We start from the raw sequence: 19,004 nt of genomic DNA, 5'->3' as shown, positions 1-19,004 counted from the left end.
ACTGCAGGAGGGGGGGTCTTCTAAAAACTCTCCAAACTGCAGTTCCCAGTAATCTTTGGGGGAAGCCATGACCCCATAAAGTTGTATGACACTGTTTTAAACGCCTAGAACAGATGGGAGTCACCGTTCCAAATCCTCAGGGTCTCTCACGCACAGATATACCTCTATCTTTGCTTCTTCCAGTACACTGATATTGATGATCATCTTCCAAAGCAACTACTCTATTCCCAATTTAAAAATGGAAAGCGTAGTGCTGGCGGTCAACAAAACAGGTTTAAAGACTCTCTCAAGGCAAATCTAAAAAAATGTAGTATAAACACCAACAATCGGGAAACACTGGCCTGTGAGCGCTCCAACTGGAGAACAGCCTTTACCAAAGGTGTCATGGTCTTTGAAGACACTCGAACTCAGGACGCAAGGGAGAAATGTGCTAGGAGGAAGGCACGCTTGGCAAATCCACACCATGATCAGCTCCTGCCCAGAAACCAATGTCCCCACTGTGGATCCAGAATTGGCCTCCACAGTCATTTACAGACTCATTGTCAAAACTGTATTTATGGAAGACAATCTTACTCGACTACGAATGATCGCCAAAGAGGAAGAAGATACCTCTATCGTTAATTCTACATTGCTCTACCTACAGTGCGCAGCATGGCTCACTTCCTTGAGTCGCCTGCAAGCACCTTACCTCCACTTTTGGCACCCTCTTTGTGGACACTGTTCAGGGGGAAGGGGCTGGTGGGTGTGTAACCATGTCCTGCAGCAGAGGGAATCGACCACAGCACCTCCAAGCCCAATTCTGAAAGGTGTTAAAGGCCGAAGGAGACCCTTGCTGGATCCTGCCACCTAGCCCAGAATCCTATTCTCACAGTGGCCAAGCAGAGGCCTCTAGGAAGCCACAAGTGCAAGACCTGGGGCCACAGCACTCTCCCCAGTTGTGATTCCCCCAGCAACTGGGGTTCAGAGACACACTGCCTCCTTCGGTGGAGGGAAAACAAAGCCCATGCTGTATCTTTTTACACCTTTTCATCATGTTGGGTTTCAAAGCTGAGTTTTCTAGCCGAAAGGCAGAATAGATGTGTGTGTGTGTGTGTGTGTGTGTGTGTGTGTATTCTCCTCCTTTGCCTGTCTCTCTCCTCCCTCCATCCACCAGCACCCTCGTCCCCCTAAAATTAATCAGCCTATTGATCCGTTCCCAGTGCAAATGTTCCTGCCTAGCAATTTGCCAACCCATCCACAGACACATAGGCTTCCTTAATCCCCTATATACATGCCCTAATCTTGCTTCCCATCTGGCTGTGCCTCCCTCCGTGCACCTTTCTCCCCCTCCCTCCCTCTCCATCCATCCATCCTCCAATCATTTACAGCCTCTTTCTCTCTCCCTCTTTCTCTCTGCCCCCCTCCACGCTCTCCCCTCTCCATAAACACACCCCCTTCGCCTAGGTCCACCTGCCTATCATCCAAACACATCCCTCCTGCTAATTCTCCCCCTTCCTTCCTTCTTTCCTTCCTCCCTCCACATTAGGGCTGCAGGGAGCCGTGGGCATAACCTGGGATCCCCTCCAGAATTTGGCATCCTCGCCTCTGGGTCTTGGCGTTTCGCGAACAGGTGGGTTTGGGAACACGGACCGGCCTGGCAGTTTCCAAACATGTGCGACTCTCCTCCAGCGCGGGGCATTCCCAGGTTGGTTTGCATTGTTATTTTTCCTGATTTTTTTGTTTTTAATAAAGGCGGGGAAGGGGTTTTAAATGGGGGGCTTAGCTGACAGCTCTGGAGGCAAAAAGAGGGAGGAGGAGGAGGAGGAAGGCAGATCTTCCAAGGGGTGAAAGGCCCCCATTTTACCTACCACCATTCAAAAGCAGGCGGTGAGCTGGGCTCTCTGGTGTGTGTGGGGTGTAGGTGGGGGGAGGCGATGTGGGAGCCAGGGGTTTGTCCCCTCCACAGGGTATTGTGCCTTTGTCGCCGTGTCTCCAGCAGATGTCTGTGAGAGACAGCGTGTGCCAAGACCGGCACTGTTGCACTGATGAGTGTGCCAGCCGGCGTGGGTATGAGCGGAGAACATGGCAGAGCATGAACGCCTCTGTCGGAGACATGAGGACAGTCAAAAGCCCCCATCTTCGACTCGGGCATCCGACAAAGTAGGCTGCCACCTGGCTGCAAACGCTCCTGCCACAATCTAAGCGGCTATTAAACTGGTGTGCCAGCCAGCACACTTTTCTGACTTGGAATTTTGCACGAAACAATTGCGGATATTCGAACTCTATTCCACCTTGCTCCCATCATACCAGATTGGTGGGAAAAGGTACCCTAATTGCCCTAAAGGATTCCAACACTTCCAGCAAGGTAGATTTTGGCAAGCTGGGGGGTGGAGTGGGGGGGTGGGGGTAAAGGGAGATGATCAAACCCACCACATGGGCTCCTTCAGACAACTGAGTACCACTGAGAATACAATTCAGACAGTCCATCTCGGCTCAGCTGAATTTGCCTTTATGGTGCGTGGTGGATTTTGCCTCCCAAGTAAGAATCTAGTCAAATCCGATGGGTCTGATGTGCAGTGCTCGCCAGTGTTGTCACAATGTTCACGAGTTTGTCGTAAGTTGTCTGATGTGCTAGCCGCACTGGAGGACCCCTTTAGGCAGCTGGTTTCCTCCCACCGCTCAGAGCTGCAAACTGGGAGAAATGATTGGCATGTGCTTTGGTGTGCAACAGCCAAAAGTACAATTTAATGTTCGTGTTCCTGGTTTTATGGTGGTGTTTGAGGACACGCACATTGTCTGCACTGGGTGTGGGTGCATGTAACCTCGCTTGCAAGCACCGTTCGTAAGGAACGAGAGGGCTCGTGCGGATAAAAGTGTGTGTCTGTGCCATCGGTGAGATTGGTGCTTCCACAGCGAGTGTGCCATGGGTCTTCATGCAGAAGTTGTTGCGGTACATAACACTGCTTTGACAAAGGGTCTGTAAACCAAGCCTTATGAAGAATGGTTGAGGGAGTTGCATGTGCTTAGACTGGAGAGGAGAAGACTGAGAGGTGATAAGATAGCCATCTTCAAATATCTAAAGGGTAGGACCTGAACCACTGGAATCAAATTGCAACGAAGGAGCTTCCAGCTAAATATTAGGAAGGACTTTCCAACGGCAAGAAGCATTTGACAGTGGAATGGACTCCCCCGGAAGGTGGTGGAAGCTCCTTCCTTGGAGGTTTTTAAGCAGAGATTGGGTGGCAGAGATCTGTGAGGGATTCTTTAGCACTGGATCCCTGCATTGCAGAGGGTTGGACTAGATGACCGCTGGGGTCCCTTCCAAGCCTACAATTCTGTGATTCTAACCCATTCCCTGATGGTGCAGCTATATTTGGGTTGGCTCTTTGTTCTTGCGGCTCACGGGGTCGTGAGTGACATGCCGTAGACGCCTGTCATTCCAGTAGTCAATGAAATGGAGGATAATTAGGTTTGTGTAAGTATTGATGTTTGGAGTGGTATTATCTCTGCTTTTAGGCTCACAGAGTGAGGAATGTTGATGTGTCTGTGTAGCATTACTGTGTATGCCTCCATATTCTTTCAGTGTTCAGTAGACAACCTATGCATCACATATTTGGGTGCCTGAGAGATATATTGTGATGCCCACTTAAACCTCAGCTATGTTTTGAGTCTGAAGCTGTGTGCGCATGGTGCATATGGCTTCTCCCATAGAATCCTGGGAACTGTAGTTTGACAAGTGGAATTGCAGCTCTGTTAGGGGTAAACTAAAGTTCCCAGTATTCTCTAGGGGTGGTACAATTAGCTACCAGGCTATAAGGTCAGGGTGCTAGTTTGGTCTATACACAGTGTGGGACCAGGACACCTGAAATATTGTCTCATCCCTTATACACCCGCTAGATCTACAGCTGAGGGCTTCCTGAAGGCACCACCTTATTAGGAGGTCTGTTCCACACAATGAAGAAATTGGGCTTTTAGTGTTGTTTCACCTGCCCTTTGGAATGTCTTCCCCTTGACCATCAGATGTGCGCCATCTCTGTTGTCTTCTCGGTGCTTGCTGAACCCGAACATCTTCAACAAGCCTTTGAATCTGAAGTCTTTCCCAGTTTGCATCTGTGCCAGAATCGTTTTCAAGATATGCTTATTGTTTAACCCCTTGTTTGCTACCCTCGGCTCCTTTGGGAGGAAGGTGGGCTGGGCTATAAATTCAGTCAATACACACAGTGTGTGTATACAGCCACGGTGTGCAGTTGCGTGCACGCACATGCCCTCTGTTGATGTGCATACACAGCGAACCTAATAGTTTGGGCTACCTCTGTGTTTCAGTGTCTACTGAACCCATCAGGTGGATCGAATGAGGATATAGTTTTAACCCAAGCATGCATGGCTTTTGCACACACATGGCGATCATGCTGTTGTGCGTGCGTCTGCATTGTGACACTGCCACAAGTATTGGTGTGTTTCCCCAGGGACCACATGCACATGAGATGCAGCAGTACTGTTGTGTATTGGTGTCAAACTGACACAGTCTCCCTGGGCTGGTGTCAACGCTGGTGTCTTTTTCTGTGGGTGTGTCTGTCCTATGTGAGCAGAAGGCGTTTGTGTTTGCTCTCTCTCTCTCGTTCTATTTGTACATGCTTCTAAGGAGGGGACCGCGTGTGGGTTTTATTGGCAGGCCCTGGCTGTTCCCGAAGGTGTGTTTATTGCTGTGTTGTGTGGAATTAGAAAGCTGTAAAAGCAGTCCACTTTTCTGCCCAAAGCCAGGATGCTGTTCCTACCTGTCCTTTTAAGATGGCCACCCCACCCCCTACCCTAGCAAAGCTCCTCCTCTGCCTTGTACAAACTGCACGCCAGGCAAAATGTATTCCGTTATTGCATCTCCAACCTAGAGAAAGCTCTGCCAGTTGAATTTCTGTCTGTATTGCAGAACAGGAGGTCTGCAAGGTGGAAAGGAAAAAGCAGCTTCACTTACTCACACTCCCCTGACTTAGAAAGAGAGAGGCCCATATGCAAACCATAACTGAAGAACAGAAATAGACTCCCAGGTGCCTGGTAGCTCAAGAAAGCAAGCCAAGCTACGAGGGATGACAATACCCCGCCACACATGTCAAACTACGCAAGGGTCAACCCTGGAGAAAATTCTATGTGCCAATTCAGACACCAAAGCTTCAACACCGGGTGTCTCTGAAAAGCCATTTATTTCCCGTGGAGCAGAGAATGAGACTTGACCCACTTTTTCCTATGGGAACCTGCTTCCCTATCAAGATCGTCATAATCAGAGATCCTCCTGTGTGTGCTGTATCGCCCAGAAATATTCCTGATTTGGAAAAGGGAAAGGGCCTTTTTTTCAGTGGCTCCCTCCAAAGGGAGGCCTGCCTTGTAGCTTCTCAAATAGCTTTACTTATGACACTCCAAAATCTTATCTCTTTCGAGGGAGGACAGATATAAATTGTTGCTCCATTTTTGGAAGTGACAAGTTGTATCCAGCTAGATTAGACCCACTAACCTAAGTCATGTCCATTCACTTCAACGACACAGCAGGACTAGCGTTGGATAAAAGCCGTAGCAATTGCTATGGTTTAATTATGTTTGATTAATATAATGATTGCTGTACTGTTTCTCTTCTTAGTGTTTTATGGCTGCTTCATTGAAGGCGATTAAATTGTTAATTAAAATTGCAAACTAAGCCTGCTGTCCCATGCTCACTTGTTTAGTAGAAATATTGTTGCATTTTTTAATTTTCATTTGACACTTACAAAGTACCCACAATTTTTAAAGCACTGTGCGTATATTAAAAAGTACACCAGCCCCTGCCTGCAGGTTCACAATCTTGAGTCATGATTCAAAAGGAATAACGATTGGGGAGGGAAGAGGAAAGCAAGCGTTTGAGCAGCTGAACCTTCACTGGCCAATGGATGGGGCCAAGCTGGTCTGTTCCGTGCCCTGATGTAATTTCTGGGAGAAAAGGGGGTGTATCCTCCCAGGGACCCCAGGTCTCCTTCAGCTTAGCAGTCCCTGGTAACTGGCAGTCTTCTATACAGACATGTATCAAATTCCACCATTATTTTCACTTGCGTGATTAACTGCCTTGAGCTCATGGAGAACAGGCAGAGTGTAAATGTTTTGAATAAACAAAGAGACCATCGAATATTGTGTCTGCCTGCCTGCCTGTCTTTATACTCAGCAATATGGGTAGTTTTAATGTGTTTGTGAAGTAGAGAATGTGCAAGTGAGGGAGGTAGAGAAAATGTGCTTGTTTGTGTGTTTGTGAGAGAGAGATGTGCATTGTTTATGTCCTTTACTGTGTCTCTAGCTCTACGGTGTGTGTGTGTGAAAGAGAAGGGGAGTTTGGTGCTTCTAACCAAAGCATGATTGTGTGTTGTGTCATGTTGAAAACCTGCAGAACAGATACACGGTATTGCACACGCTTTGGCTACATACACAACATAGATTTCAAGCGCACACACACAGGAATGCTGGGAACTGTGTATTATGAAAGGAGCTGGGAATTGTAGCTCTGTGGGGGTAAACTACAGTTCCCAGTATTTTGGGGGGAGAAGCCATGACATTAAAGAGGTAAATAGGTTGTAAATGAATGGTGTGCACTCAGCATCCTTCCCTCCTTCTCCCTCTGTCATGCCCCTGGTGAATATATTTGTATTTTGCTAGCCATAAAATACCACGTGGGAACATAGGCATTGCCTCAGAGAATGTGTGCTATTTGCCTGGCACACGAGCCTAGTTGGTATTCTGTGTGTGGCATGGTGCTGTGATGAAAATAATGTTTACCATTTAGAGATAACTCAAGATTTCCTCAGAGATACTGGTGGACATCTCAGCTACAAAAGGGCAAGCAAACAAAACCCACAACATTTTCCATATTCCTTTTTTTTTCACACATTATTTTTGGGGCAGAGAGTACACTGAGTATCTTTGGACAACCTTGTGATATTTCTACACCAGCGGTTGGCAAGGTTTTCCTCGCCTGGGCTGGTTCACTCCAGCAGAGATCCCTCTGTGGGCTGGATTGCACGCTCGTATGAGCGCCCACACCCGTGATTTCCGGTGATTTCCGGCATCTGCACAGAAGTGATTTCTGGCGCCAGGGAAGCGAGTCCCCATGCAATGCTACGCCGGTTTAGCACAGCGCACAGGGACTCGCTGAGCAGGCAGCACGGTTCAAGGGCGGCTCGTGGGCCGGTTAAACAACCCCCATGGGCCCCTTGTGGCCCATGGGCCTTAGGTTGCCGACCCCTGCTCTACACCCCGTGGTAAAATTAATGGGGTCAATTCGCTTTCCCAGACTGTCCTTTTCTGTGGTAAAGAGCCAGTGAGTGAAGAAGAACCACGCAAGTATCATAAAAATAAACAGCGTTATAAAATACAAATAACAAGAATGAAAACGGCATCACAAAACCAATGCATTCTGGGTTTAAAAAACTATTTAAGAGTCCATTTAAAGCACATGGCTTCCCCTCAAGAATCTTGGGAACTGTAGTTTGTTAAGGGTGCTGCGAATGGTGCCTCCATGAGATAGCCTACAGTTCCCAGGATCCTTTGGAGGAAGCCATGAAGTGGCATAAATGTGCTTTAAACGCATGGGGCAGTTGTGACCAAAGATAACTCAGCTATCTGGGTCCCAGGCAACCTCAGACCCTCCAAGAGTCCCTATTTTCCAGGGACAGTCCCGGATTTAGAGAAGCCGACCCGGTTTCTGATTTGATCGTGGAAGCTCCCACTTTTTCCTTAGGATGTCCCTGTTTCCTTTGGAGAAATGTTGGAGGGTGAGGAGTTATCGGACCCCTGACCCTGAGTGGTTTCAGTGGCCTGAATGGCGCCTGAAAATATTTTGTGTGCATGATGTGTCCTGGCGCTGAAATGCTCTGACCCTCTTGCACATCTTGCCCCTGTTCTTTCAGCTTGCCGTCCACCATGACGTTGCCCTCGGCGCTGGCGGGTGCCGGACCACGGCGTGGGAGCATGCCTTTGCCCATCAAGCACCAGCTGGTGAGGGCGTCGGCAGTGGACGAACTGGACTCTCCCCCCAGCTCCCCCGAAGTGGGAAGCACTGGGGGGGCAAGCCCTGCAGGAGGCCGCGGCCCCTACAAAGTCATGTTGCTTGGCGAGAGCGGGGTGGGGAAGACCACCTTGGCGGCCATCTTCGGAGGCCTTAGAGGGGGGCCCCACCACGAGGAAGAGCACACAGGTGAGCCCAAGAAGATGCCAGGGGATGGCCTTGCAATATTTCACTCTGCAAAACAGCAGAGGTTCAAGATGCCCTGCTTTTCTTGCCATACATGCAGCAGAAGGGGAACAGGAGAGAACGGCATGCTCCACCTGAGGACATTTTATTTTTATCGATTTAAATAGCCATATTGGATCAGACCAAAGGCCCATCAAGTCCCAGCATCCTGCTCTCCATTCACCTGTTGAATTTCTGCCTTCCATAGCATTGTTGTTGAGGAAGGGCAAGGTCAAAACTCTCCAGATAAATGGAGGTTTTGTGTTGAATTTAAGCTGTTAGGCCAGAATTTCAAAGTGACGGCTGTGGGAATTGACTTTGCGCTGGTGATTTTCTTAAAATCCTGAGGGGGGGGGGGAAGTATGGGAAGCTGGGATAGATCTTCTGGAAAAGTTTCAAATTGCTGCTATCTTAAAAACCTGACATCATATAATATACACAGAGTGTGTGTTTGTGTCTAAGGCTGTGTACACACTAAGCCTTCAAAGCACACTTGCAAATAAATAATGGGCAGGATGTATGCTAAAGGTTGCTGGGAATTGTGACTCGGTGAGGGGTACACTACCTTGAGATAGTTCTCAAAAAATAATTTCATTTATCTAATTCCTACCCCACATTTATACCCAGAAGGCTCTCCTAGGCTCCCTTTAACTTTCCCAACTATTAAATGTATAGGATTGCAGTTAGTCCTACTCAGAGCAGAGCCACTGAAATTAATGGCCATGGCTAATTTAGTCCCATTAATGGTCTCCTTTGAATAGAATATGGTCACATTCTACCCATATAACTTGACAAATCAGCCACAAAGTGGATATTTGATGGTACAGACATATCTGGCAATAGTTTGTAAGGCGATACTCAAGCTATACTAAACCTCCTCCCCCCCCCTTTCTTTCCCCCTCCACATTTCTTTTATTCCCTCAGAGGATTCCTACGAAAGAAATTTCTACGTAGATGATGAAGAAGTCACTCTAATATTATATGACATCTGGGACCAGGTAGGTGCGTTTTGGTCACCTTCCTACCCATCGAGATGGGATATACCCAGAGCGTCATCCCCAGCAGGGGGAGAAATATTAGAGCAAGAAGTTCTCCATCCCATCTTTGTTGTTGTTGTTGTTTAGTCGTGTCTGACTCTCCGTGACCCCCTGGACCAGAGCACGCCAGGCACTCCTGTCTTCCGCTGCCTCCCACAGTTTGGTCAGACTCATGCTGGGAGCTTGGAGAACACTGTCCCACCATCTCGTCTTCTGTCGTCCCCTTCTCCTTGTCCCCTCCATCTTTCCCAACATCAGGGTCTATTCCAGGGAGTCTTCTCTTCTCATCCCATCTAAAAGCTGATAAATCTTGCAACACCGGAAACATTTTAAAATTTATTATTAATGCAAGTAGTTGTGTCAACCATAAGATGGAAGGCATGACCATATAGAGTTATCTCTTACACACAAACGAAGGAATGTTTTTGATTCTAAAATAAGCATCTGCTAGGACACAAACCACTTGTAATCCAAAACAACAAAAGGTGATATAGTCAATGAAGTTTTACTCAGTGCAGACCCACCAAAATTAACGGGCCTAACATCAACATGTTTTGTTCCTTTCAAGTGGGTTTACTTTGGGTATGACTTATCTGTATACCACCCACAGAAAATGTGCTCTGGTCTTCAAAGCTGTTGTTCATAAGCAAAGGCATGATGACTGAATCAAAACTTGTAACCGGACCATACATTGGAGACTTGTGATTTGATCTCTCATTCCTTTTAGTTTTAACGTACAGCTGTCATCAGGAGCAGAAGGGGTGGATTGGGACCGTAGCGGCATGGGAGGGGAATTTACTCTTCCTCCCCAAACAGCATTTTGGGAGCCACCCATCTTCCAAAGTGGATTCATTGCCCCACGAATGGTAATATGTATCTTTAAATGGGTGACAGCCCCAATCTAACCAGTCTAGCACAGAACATAGCAGGCTTCATCCTGATGAGATTGAGAGTATTTACACAGGTGGCTCCAGCATCTGCCCTGGTTTTCTGTTTTCAAAACTGGGGTATTCCACAATTTTTCAGGTCTACAGAAATTCTCAGTCAGTTACAAATCCAGCATTCTGAGAATCTCTGTTGTTGTTGTTTATTTGAACCAGTTTTCTAGATCTTAAGGCTTAGAGAATATTGTGGGCAATGCTAGGCAATATCGGAATGTTTTAGAGATTGTGGAGTGGGATTTCCGGTTGGCAAGGGCAGTTTTCTCTGCAGCTCTTGGTTACTGCAAGGGGCAAACAGAAACAAGGCAAAATTATGCCCAAAAAAATCATGGCATGGTTATGATGAACGTATGCAATTATATCCAAGATTTACGCAAAGCTAGACAACCGGATGGAATTGCCTTGTTTTATTATTGTTTTGTTTTAGCATCTCGTTTGCATGGAAATGCGTTCCAAAATTGCCCAGCATCCCTGAAGTGAGGGAGAGTGGTATGCAAATTTATGCAAATCCATATTAAATTAACACAGCCGTTTGGGAGTCAGGCGGGGGTGTATACCACTGACATGCACGAATATGCAAATTGTTCTGGAAACTGGCAGCATTCTTGGGCGGCTTGATAGCAGCATACAGTGCCATTATGCAAATACATGGAGAGTGTATCCAACTGCCAAGGAGAAAAAGCAATAGAACCTCCATTATCTGCATTACAATTATCCAAATTCCTCGATTATCAAAATCTTGCCATTTTCAAATACTTGCATGTCTTCTCTCCTCCCGTGGCTGCCAATTTGGAAGGGCCCAGGGAAGGATCCTGAGGAGCTGTTATATGTTTCAATATTATCCTAATTGCGATTTTGATTATTGTGTTTTGACTTTAGTTGTAAGTCACCTTGGAACAATTCGTATCCTTAAAGGTGAGATGCGAATAATTATACTGTAATAAAAAAAATGTGAATAACACACTCCTGTTTATCTGAACTTTCCAGTATCCAAACACACCAATCGGAAACATTCAACAGCCACCCCGGTTAATATCGCTGTCACATTCACTCTGGTAACCTGCTGGATTGATCCATTACACTTTCCAATATATTGAAAAGGTGCAGCTTTGGTTAACGTAATTCTGTTTAATATCATCCACGTATACAAAAAATGCAGGTAGCTCTTGTAGAGAGAGAGGTTGCCTCTTTGAACATGTTGCTCGTTACGACTTCCAAAACTTTTTTTCCCTTCAGAACAATTTCTGTGTGTTTCTGGTTTTTTTAAAATCACATACAGATATAGAAAAATAAAAATTGCATGATTTCCAACTAAGATTTAACAGGGGAAATGTCTATAACAATAGATTCTGTATGTAGCTGTGAACTATAACTGGATAGAATCACCAAATAATCCACACCAGTGTGGGTCTCAGTAAATTTCCCTTCCAAGCCCCTCCCCACCCCCAATATATGACAGGCACTGTTTGGGAGGCAGGAGTGGGTCCCCCCCCCATATTGTGGTCCTGTCTTTTGTTCAAGTGGGGAGCCATTTTGTCTTATTATGCCACACCCCCAGCGGCAGCCATTTTGTGACCGGCGCCCGCGGCACTCCCCCCAGAATGCTCGTTGTCAAACAAAGGTTGGCAGCCCCTGATCTGGACATGCACATGCCCTCTTCCCTCCCTGCAAACTTTTCTGACTTTGACCTCTTCCCTCCCTGCAAACTTTTCTCCGCAGGGAGATCCCGGAGGCTGGATGCAGGAATCCTGCCTGCAGACGGGAGACGCCTTCCTGTTGGTTTTCTCGGTGACCGATCGCCGCAGCTTCACACGGGTCCCCCCCACCCTGTTGAGCCTACGGGCTGGGTGCCCCCGGACAGACCCCCCTATTATCCTGGTGGGGAACAAGAGCGACTTGGCGCGATCCCGGGAGGTCTCACGCGAAGGTGAGTTGCCAGAGGCGCCGCTCCCTAAACAGTGGGGAGATTGCCTGCGAACCATCCAGGTGGCTTCCGGTCTACCATTTTGGAATAATTCGTTCTTTCTGAAGGGCCGAGGCAGGAGAAGGAACCCAGGAGAATTGTTTGCTCGCTTATTTTCTCCTTTTCATTTCATTTTTAATTTTTTATTGAATTTTACAAGAAAAGAGAAAGACAACAAAAGATAAACAAAGAACAATGCATCACACTATAAACACGTTTATATACATATTTTCCAAAATGCAAACTAAAAACTAAAAAAAGACAAAAGAAAAAAATACTTTTCGTAACCCATATTACCAAATTCATGCTTCAAACATTACAAATATATAAATCTTAGTTAAAATATTATAAAAGACTTCCACCGCATTAACCTTTACATCTGTTCTTCAATCATTTCCCTTCCTTAGATTCTTTCATAGTCAGTCAAATCTTTATGTTCTTTATACTCTTCACAAGGTTGGTCCAGCCACAACCAAACTTTCGTATTTGAGCCCTGCTTGTATAAATATTCATTTAAGCATTCCCATTGTTTCTGAATTATAGCTTTTGATTTATGCCTTATTAAATCCGTCAATTTTGCTAACTCCAGGTACTCACATAGTTTACATAACCATTCCCCTTTTGTTGGGATATACCGTAAATTTTGCTCTATAAGACTCACTTTTCCCCTCCTAAAAAGTAAGGGGAAATGTGTGTGCGTCTTATGGAGCGAATGCAGGCTGCGCAGCTATCCCAGAAGCCAGAACAGCAAGAGGGATCGCTGCTTTCACTGCGCAGTGATCTCTCTTGCTGTTCTGGCTTCTGAGATTCAGAATCTTTTTTTTTCTTGTTTTCCTCCTCCAAAAACTAGGTGCGTCTTGAGGTCTGGTGCATCTTATAGAGTGAAAAATACGGCAATTTCCTTTCCAATGACTGGCTACCAACGTTCTCACTGCTGCTGTTGCATACAGAAAGATGTTAATTTTGTCTTTGGGGACATCCTTACTCAAGATTCCTAGTAAATATGCTTCTGCCCTTTTGATATATGATACTTTTATCCCTTTTTTAATCTCTTCATGGATCATCTCCTAAAAAAATTTGATCTCTGGACATGTCCACCACATACAGTATAGTTTATTTTCTCATGTTTCTTGCCTCCATATCCAGAGGGCCGCAGCCTGGCTGTCATGATGAACTGCAAGCACATCGAGACGTCCGCGGCGCTGCATCACAACACGGAGGAGCTCTTCGAAGGCGTTGTGCGGCAGATACGGCTGCGCCGCCGTCGGCGCGAGGGCGATGGCTTCAGCAGGGAAGGGGCCGGGGGCCGGCGCGAGAGCCTCACCAAGAAAGCCAAACGCTTCCTCTCTAGCCTGGTGCCGAGGAATGGACGCTTCTTCAAGCAGAGGTCAAAATCCTGCAACGACCTTTCAGTGCTATGAGCTCCCCATTGCCAGCATGCCAGAAATCTCTGCGATGAAAGGAAACACATAATATTACCCTAATTCCCAGCTGCATCGAGCTCAGGAGAGCAGCCACGTCGAGCCAAGGGCAGTTCCCAAACATAGCAAGGTTCCCAAAATCCTCCTTTGCTCAGCTCTCCTCCCATCATCTTCAATGCCTAACCGAACAAACAATTTGCTCCTGTGCAGCAGCTTGGCTCCTTGAGAGGGCTTCTCAAACAAACAAGTTTTACAAAAAACACACATTTAATATACAGTATGCTTTACAGGACCTGGAGACACCTGCTCCCCAAACTCACGTGCCTCTCACCTTTTCAAATATTGCTTGTGGCACTCTTGTGGGATTTATTTTCTTGTCTGCCTTTAAGGGTGTCTGTCCTAAAGGTGCCCAACTGGTACAAAACGCTTCAGTCAAGAGACTCAGGACTTTTGTTCGGGATTTCTGTTCCTTTCTCGTCCGTGACGCTCAGGTGCCCATAATCTCTCATGGGACAAGATATTTTTTTCCCAAGGCACTAACTCTAGAGTGAAACGTTACGTCTACTGTGTATGTAAACAAATGGCCCCTAGACTCTTTACGCAAAGCCTTATCCGTCGTGCTACTTTGCTATATCTTAGGAGGTATTTTTAGAGGTGCTGTTTTTTGCTGCCCGTACATATACCGAAGAGGATATAAAATAGTGGAAGTTTAATTTCTCTATAGTTGTGCGGCGCACCTCGCTTTTCAGAGGGCCTTGCTTAAAGGCACCGACTTTAGAATGTCCCTTCCTGTATGGTCTAGCTGCAAACAGGAATGCTTTGTGTTTGCTTAAATGTTCAACTTTGAAAAGGTAGTTAAAGGCACCAGCTGGGGAATATTTCAATCTCATTGCATCGACACAGTGGAGGAACAGCACCTCTAAAGCTTTGTGTACCTCACTTTTAAAGAGCACATAAGGGCGTTCCCCAACCCTGTGCTTATTTCAGCCAGCTAACTGCAGCTTTGGAAAGCTTAATTCGTTTGCTTAATGAGGCTTCCTCTGCCAATGCTCACCTTTTAAACAATTGTTCTGTTTTTTAAAAAAAAATATTATTAAGGAATTCATCAAAGGAATTGCTGTTTTAAATACCAAGCACATATGCTTTTCTTTTAATATCATCACCCACCTGAAGGGCACGCTCTCCTTAAGGAGAGTCGTTGTGGAAGATGGATTATCAGTTAACTGCCATATCTAGCACATCGTTTTAAAGAAGCCATCGCAACAGCAGCCTTTTCAATTCAGCTACAGATGGAGAATTCTCCACATGCTGTAGCTTATAACCTTTTAAGAGGCAGACTAAAGGCACAAACCTCAAAGCATTTGTGACTGTGGGGCAGGGATGTGTGTGTGTGTCTTCTGACTGACTTGCGGGACCTTTTGTTTCGAAGGCTACAACCAATAATGAAATGGAACAATTAATGATTAACCAGCCTGGAGCCTGGTTCTTTTCTTAAAGGGACAGGAATTTTATTCCTGGAAGAAGACTGCTTTCAGATTCCAAAATGACGGATTTGAAGGATGTAGCCTTATATGTACACCCCACACCTGCCAAAAAAACAAAAAACCACCTTGAGGATGAGTGCCTGACAAATGCTGTGTGCTTATTTTCCAATTAAAGCCATTTTCTATTATAGTACCTTCATTTCTCTAACCTGTAGCGTCTGGGCCAGGGGTTGCTCAGTGGGGTGTGGGATGTGGGGAGCAACCAAGGAAAGGGATGTAAAAGGATGGACTGGCAGGGAAGCTGTAAGAGGGCAGGAAGAACGCAGGAGGCAAGGCAGTGAGTGGTAAGCCAGGAGATTACTTGCAGAAAGGCCATGAAAATTATGCGATCCTGGAAGTGCACAGCTCCTACTCAAGAAATGGACGTTTGACGGCAGGGTGGGGCGTAGGATGAGAAGCTCAAACGCACTGGACATCCATTGTGTTCACGACCGGATCAGGGCAGTTATACGTGAGCCCATTTTCCATGTTTGCCCTCAAGTGTTTTGTGGGAGATTGGCTGATCCACACCTTTGCTCAGCCCGTTTCCCCTGGGTCAGAGCGCTTTTCTTGTCATTCTGTGCCTTGCGAAATAAAAAATAAAATCAATCCAATCTTACCCACTGAATTGGATCAGATGCACGGAAAAATCGGAAGAAAGGTTTTGCTGAACCGAACTTCAGCTCAGCAGGTCAGATCACATTTTCGCAAGGCAGAACAGTGAGGAAAGCTCTCGAACCCAGAGGGAATTAATCAGGACGCAACACGATCGAAATAAGGGTCAACCCAAAGGGTGGCTAAGCTCACGGCTTTTGGCATGTGTCCCTTAACTTCCTGATGAAATCCTGCTGGATTTTATACCACAAAATCCTCTTTTTTGTTGTGCTTTAGTGCAAGATCTCCCCTCCAGACTCGGCAGTGGAGGAAGCATAGCAGAACGACTCGTGAATTAGAACCATGTGTGGACGACAGGGCAGTGTAAATCCACCACTACCGTAATTCCCTATTAGTGAGTCAGTACTCACAGAAAGTACTTCTTCGTGCAATGCATAGTTAAACTACAGAACTCGGCTCCAGAGGAGGCAGCAGCAATGATCGACAGCCGAGGTGGCTTATAAAAGAGGACTGAACAAATTAATGGAAGACAAGGCTATAAGCAGCTCCTACGCCCAATGGCTAATGCTACCTTCGCTTCTTGAATTACCACTTGCTGGGAACCACAGGGAAGATGCTGTTGTGCTGAAATCTTGCTTGCGGATTTCTCACAGGCATTTGGCTGGCTGACAGGACGAGGTGCGTCAGTGGCCTGATCCAGAAGGCTCTTTTTTGTGTTCTTAAAATTGCAAAGTGCATCCACAGAAACAAGCCAAACAGAAAACCCACCAGTATGGAGGACCCTCCAAGATGTGATTTCCACTCAGCTTTGCAGGGACTTGGCAAGAAAGAAAGGCCTTCTTCATACAGTGGTGCCCCGCAAGATGAATGCCTCGCAAGATGGAAAACTTGCTAGACGAAAGGGTTTTCCGTTTTGGAGGTGCTTCGCAAAACGAATCTCCTATGGGCTTGCTTCGCAAGACGACAATGTCTTGCGAGTTCCTGCTGGTTTTTTCCCCTCCCCCCTTTTTCTAAGCCGCTAAGCCGCTTATCAGTTGTTCCGATCAGCAGATAAGCCGCTAAAAGCCTCTAAAAGCCGCTAATAGCGCTAATCCGTCAATGGGCTTGCTTCGCAAGATGAAAAAACTGCTAGATGAAGAGAATCACAGAATGGATTCTTTTCGTCTTGTGAGGCACCACTGTATGCTCTGTTACAGTCCATTCCTTCACCTGTTCCCTGGGCTTTTACCCACTGAGAGCAGGTTTCAAGGGGCTGCACTTTGCCTCTATAGGCTGGGGGTTGGGGAAAAGACAGATCAGGAGCAGGAGAGGGAGGAAGAGGAGGCGGTTTACCTACAGAAGCCGAGGCCCGATGAGCAATGAGAGCGGCACAGCAGTCAGCGGGCCTAGAAGCAAAAGGCAGTGCGAGGAGCCTGCTTACGATGCAAGCCGTGTGCCTCCCCTCATCAGCAGAGGAGACAGGCTGACGGTTCAAGCTGTCAGCGCTTGCCAGGGGCCCTCCTACGCCTGCCTTAAGAGAGAAGCACCTGCAACAAAGATTGCTATTCCCTCACCACCAACACTCCGCTTTCTGCAAAGCTTACCTTTGCACAGATCCAAAGCACCCGCTGCCACCTTCAAAACCTCCACCCTGAGCCGTGATAAGCACCCTTGACGTGTCACTGCCTCTGCCCCTGTGTCCTTTCCACTCCTAAGGAGTGGGTGGGGAGAGAAAGGGGCTTATCAAAAACTTCAGAAGCGCTTGCATTTTCTGAAGGGACCAGCTGGTCACACCTCACAGCCACAAGGCAGACTCGAGGTGGGCGGAGGGTGTCTGAGTCAGCAGCTTCTGCAGAAAAAAGGGGACCTCAACACCTGGATGTGTTGTGTTCTGCAACCCCTTTGCCCCTTACAAGTTCTTAAACTTGGGAGGGCATTAAAAGAGAACCAGGTCAATTGAGGAAGCAGGCTACTGAAGGTATAAACGGGTATATATTCCAGCGGTGGCCACTGTGAGGACAGGATTCCTGACTAGATGGACTACTGGCCTGATCCAGCAGCCTCTTATGTGCCTGGAGGCGGTTGGAGGATGGATGGCGGCGAACAGATTGAGGTTGAATCCTGACAAGACAGAAGTACTGTTTTGGGGAGACAGGAGGTGGGCAGGAGTGGAGGACTCCCTGGTCCTGAATGGGGTAACTGTACCCCTGAGGAACCAGGTGCACAGCTTGGGAGTCATTTTGGACTCGCAGCTGTCCATGGAGGCGCAGGTTAATTCTGTGTCCAGGGCGGCTGTTTACCAGCTCCATCTGGTATGCAGGATGAGACCCTATCTGCCCGCAGACTGTCTCGCCAGAGTGGTGCATGCTCTAGTTATCTCCCGCTTGGACTACTGCAATGCACTCTACGTGGGGCTACCTTTGAAGGTGACACGGAAACTGCAATTAATCCAGAATGCGGCAGCCAGACTGGTGACTGGGAGTAGCCGCCGAGGCTATATATACTGGTCCTGAAAGACCTACACTGGCTCCCAGTACGTTTCCGAGCACAATTCAAAGTGTTGGTGCTGACCTTTAAAGCCCTAAACGGCCTCGGTCCAGTATACCTGAAGGAGTGTCTCCACCCCCATCGTTCAGCCCGGACACTGAGGTCCAGCGCCGAGGGCCTCCTGGCGGTTCCCTCATTGCAAGAAGTGAGGTTACAGGGAACCAGAGGGCCTTCTCAGTAGTTGCGCCCGCCTGTGGAATGCCCTCCCTTCAGATGTGAAGGAAATAAGCAGCTATCCTATCTTTAAAAGACATCTGAAGGCAGTCCTGTTTAGGGAAGCTTTTAGTACTTAATGCTGTATTGTTTTTAACACTCAATTGGGAGCCGCCAATCGATGGGGAAACTCAGCCAGATGGGCGGAGTATAAATAATAAGTTGTTATTATTATTATGTTAAGCTATAGATGCATTAACACACACACACCTCCCTATGTATATTAGGAATCCTTACATTACACATTCTATGAGTATAATGCTATACTGTTGGTGCACACTGGTTGTATACTTGCTGAATGTAATGTGTGAACACCCCTGCAGTCAGCTACATAGCCAAGTGGGGATTTGAACATCTCCCAGCTCCTAAACCAACCCTCTGAGCAAGCTAGTGAATATGCCCCCCATACCAGAACTGAACCCACAAGAGAACCAACAGAATGCATCCCCAAATTGAATTTACTTTCAACCAATGACTAAACATGCCTCAATAATGTACTCTTTCCCCTTCACACGTCTCCAAAACCAGATAACTGGTTCGAAGCAGA

At 46.9% G+C, this 19,004-nt stretch overlaps 1 protein-coding gene and 1 long non-coding RNA gene across 6 annotated transcripts; one reads left to right on the top strand and one right to left on the bottom strand.

Annotated features, from left to right (window-relative positions):
* The first annotated feature begins 926 nt into the window (after positions 1–926).
* On the top strand, positions 927–15,254 carry REM2 (RRAD and GEM like GTPase 2). Of its 5 annotated transcripts, none has more exons than XM_082195894.1 (5): positions 927–1,609; positions 7,896–8,182; positions 9,143–9,216; positions 11,916–12,123; positions 13,306–15,254. In XM_082195894.1, the coding sequence occupies exons 2-5, from the start codon at positions 7,909–7,911 to the stop codon at positions 13,578–13,580; spliced, it is 831 nt and encodes a 276-aa protein (XP_082052020.1). In that variant the 5' UTR covers positions 927–1,609; positions 7,896–7,908; the 3' UTR covers positions 13,581–15,254. The 5 variants fall into 5 exon arrangements, with proteins under 5 accessions (XP_082052020.1, XP_082052019.1, XP_082052022.1 ...); XM_082195893.1 differs by having other exon boundaries at positions 935–1,684; XM_082195896.1 differs by lacking the exon at positions 927–1,609 and adding an exon at positions 1,958–2,344.
* Positions 14,663–18,490, bottom strand: LOC309516947. The gene is made up of 2 exons (XR_014213086.1): positions 16,895–18,490; positions 14,663–16,557 (listed from the first exon to the last, which is right to left on the bottom strand). It is a non-coding gene; the product is annotated as an uncharacterized lncRNA (long non-coding RNA).
* Positions 18,491–19,004: the final 514 nt, after the last annotated feature.

This window comes from Podarcis vaucheri (assembly GCF_965113315.1).
Source record: "Podarcis vaucheri genome assembly, chromosome: 13".
Taxonomy (NCBI): domain Eukaryota; kingdom Metazoa; phylum Chordata; class Lepidosauria; order Squamata; family Lacertidae; genus Podarcis; species Podarcis vaucheri.
This window is presented reverse-complemented; position numbering and strand designations above follow the sequence as displayed.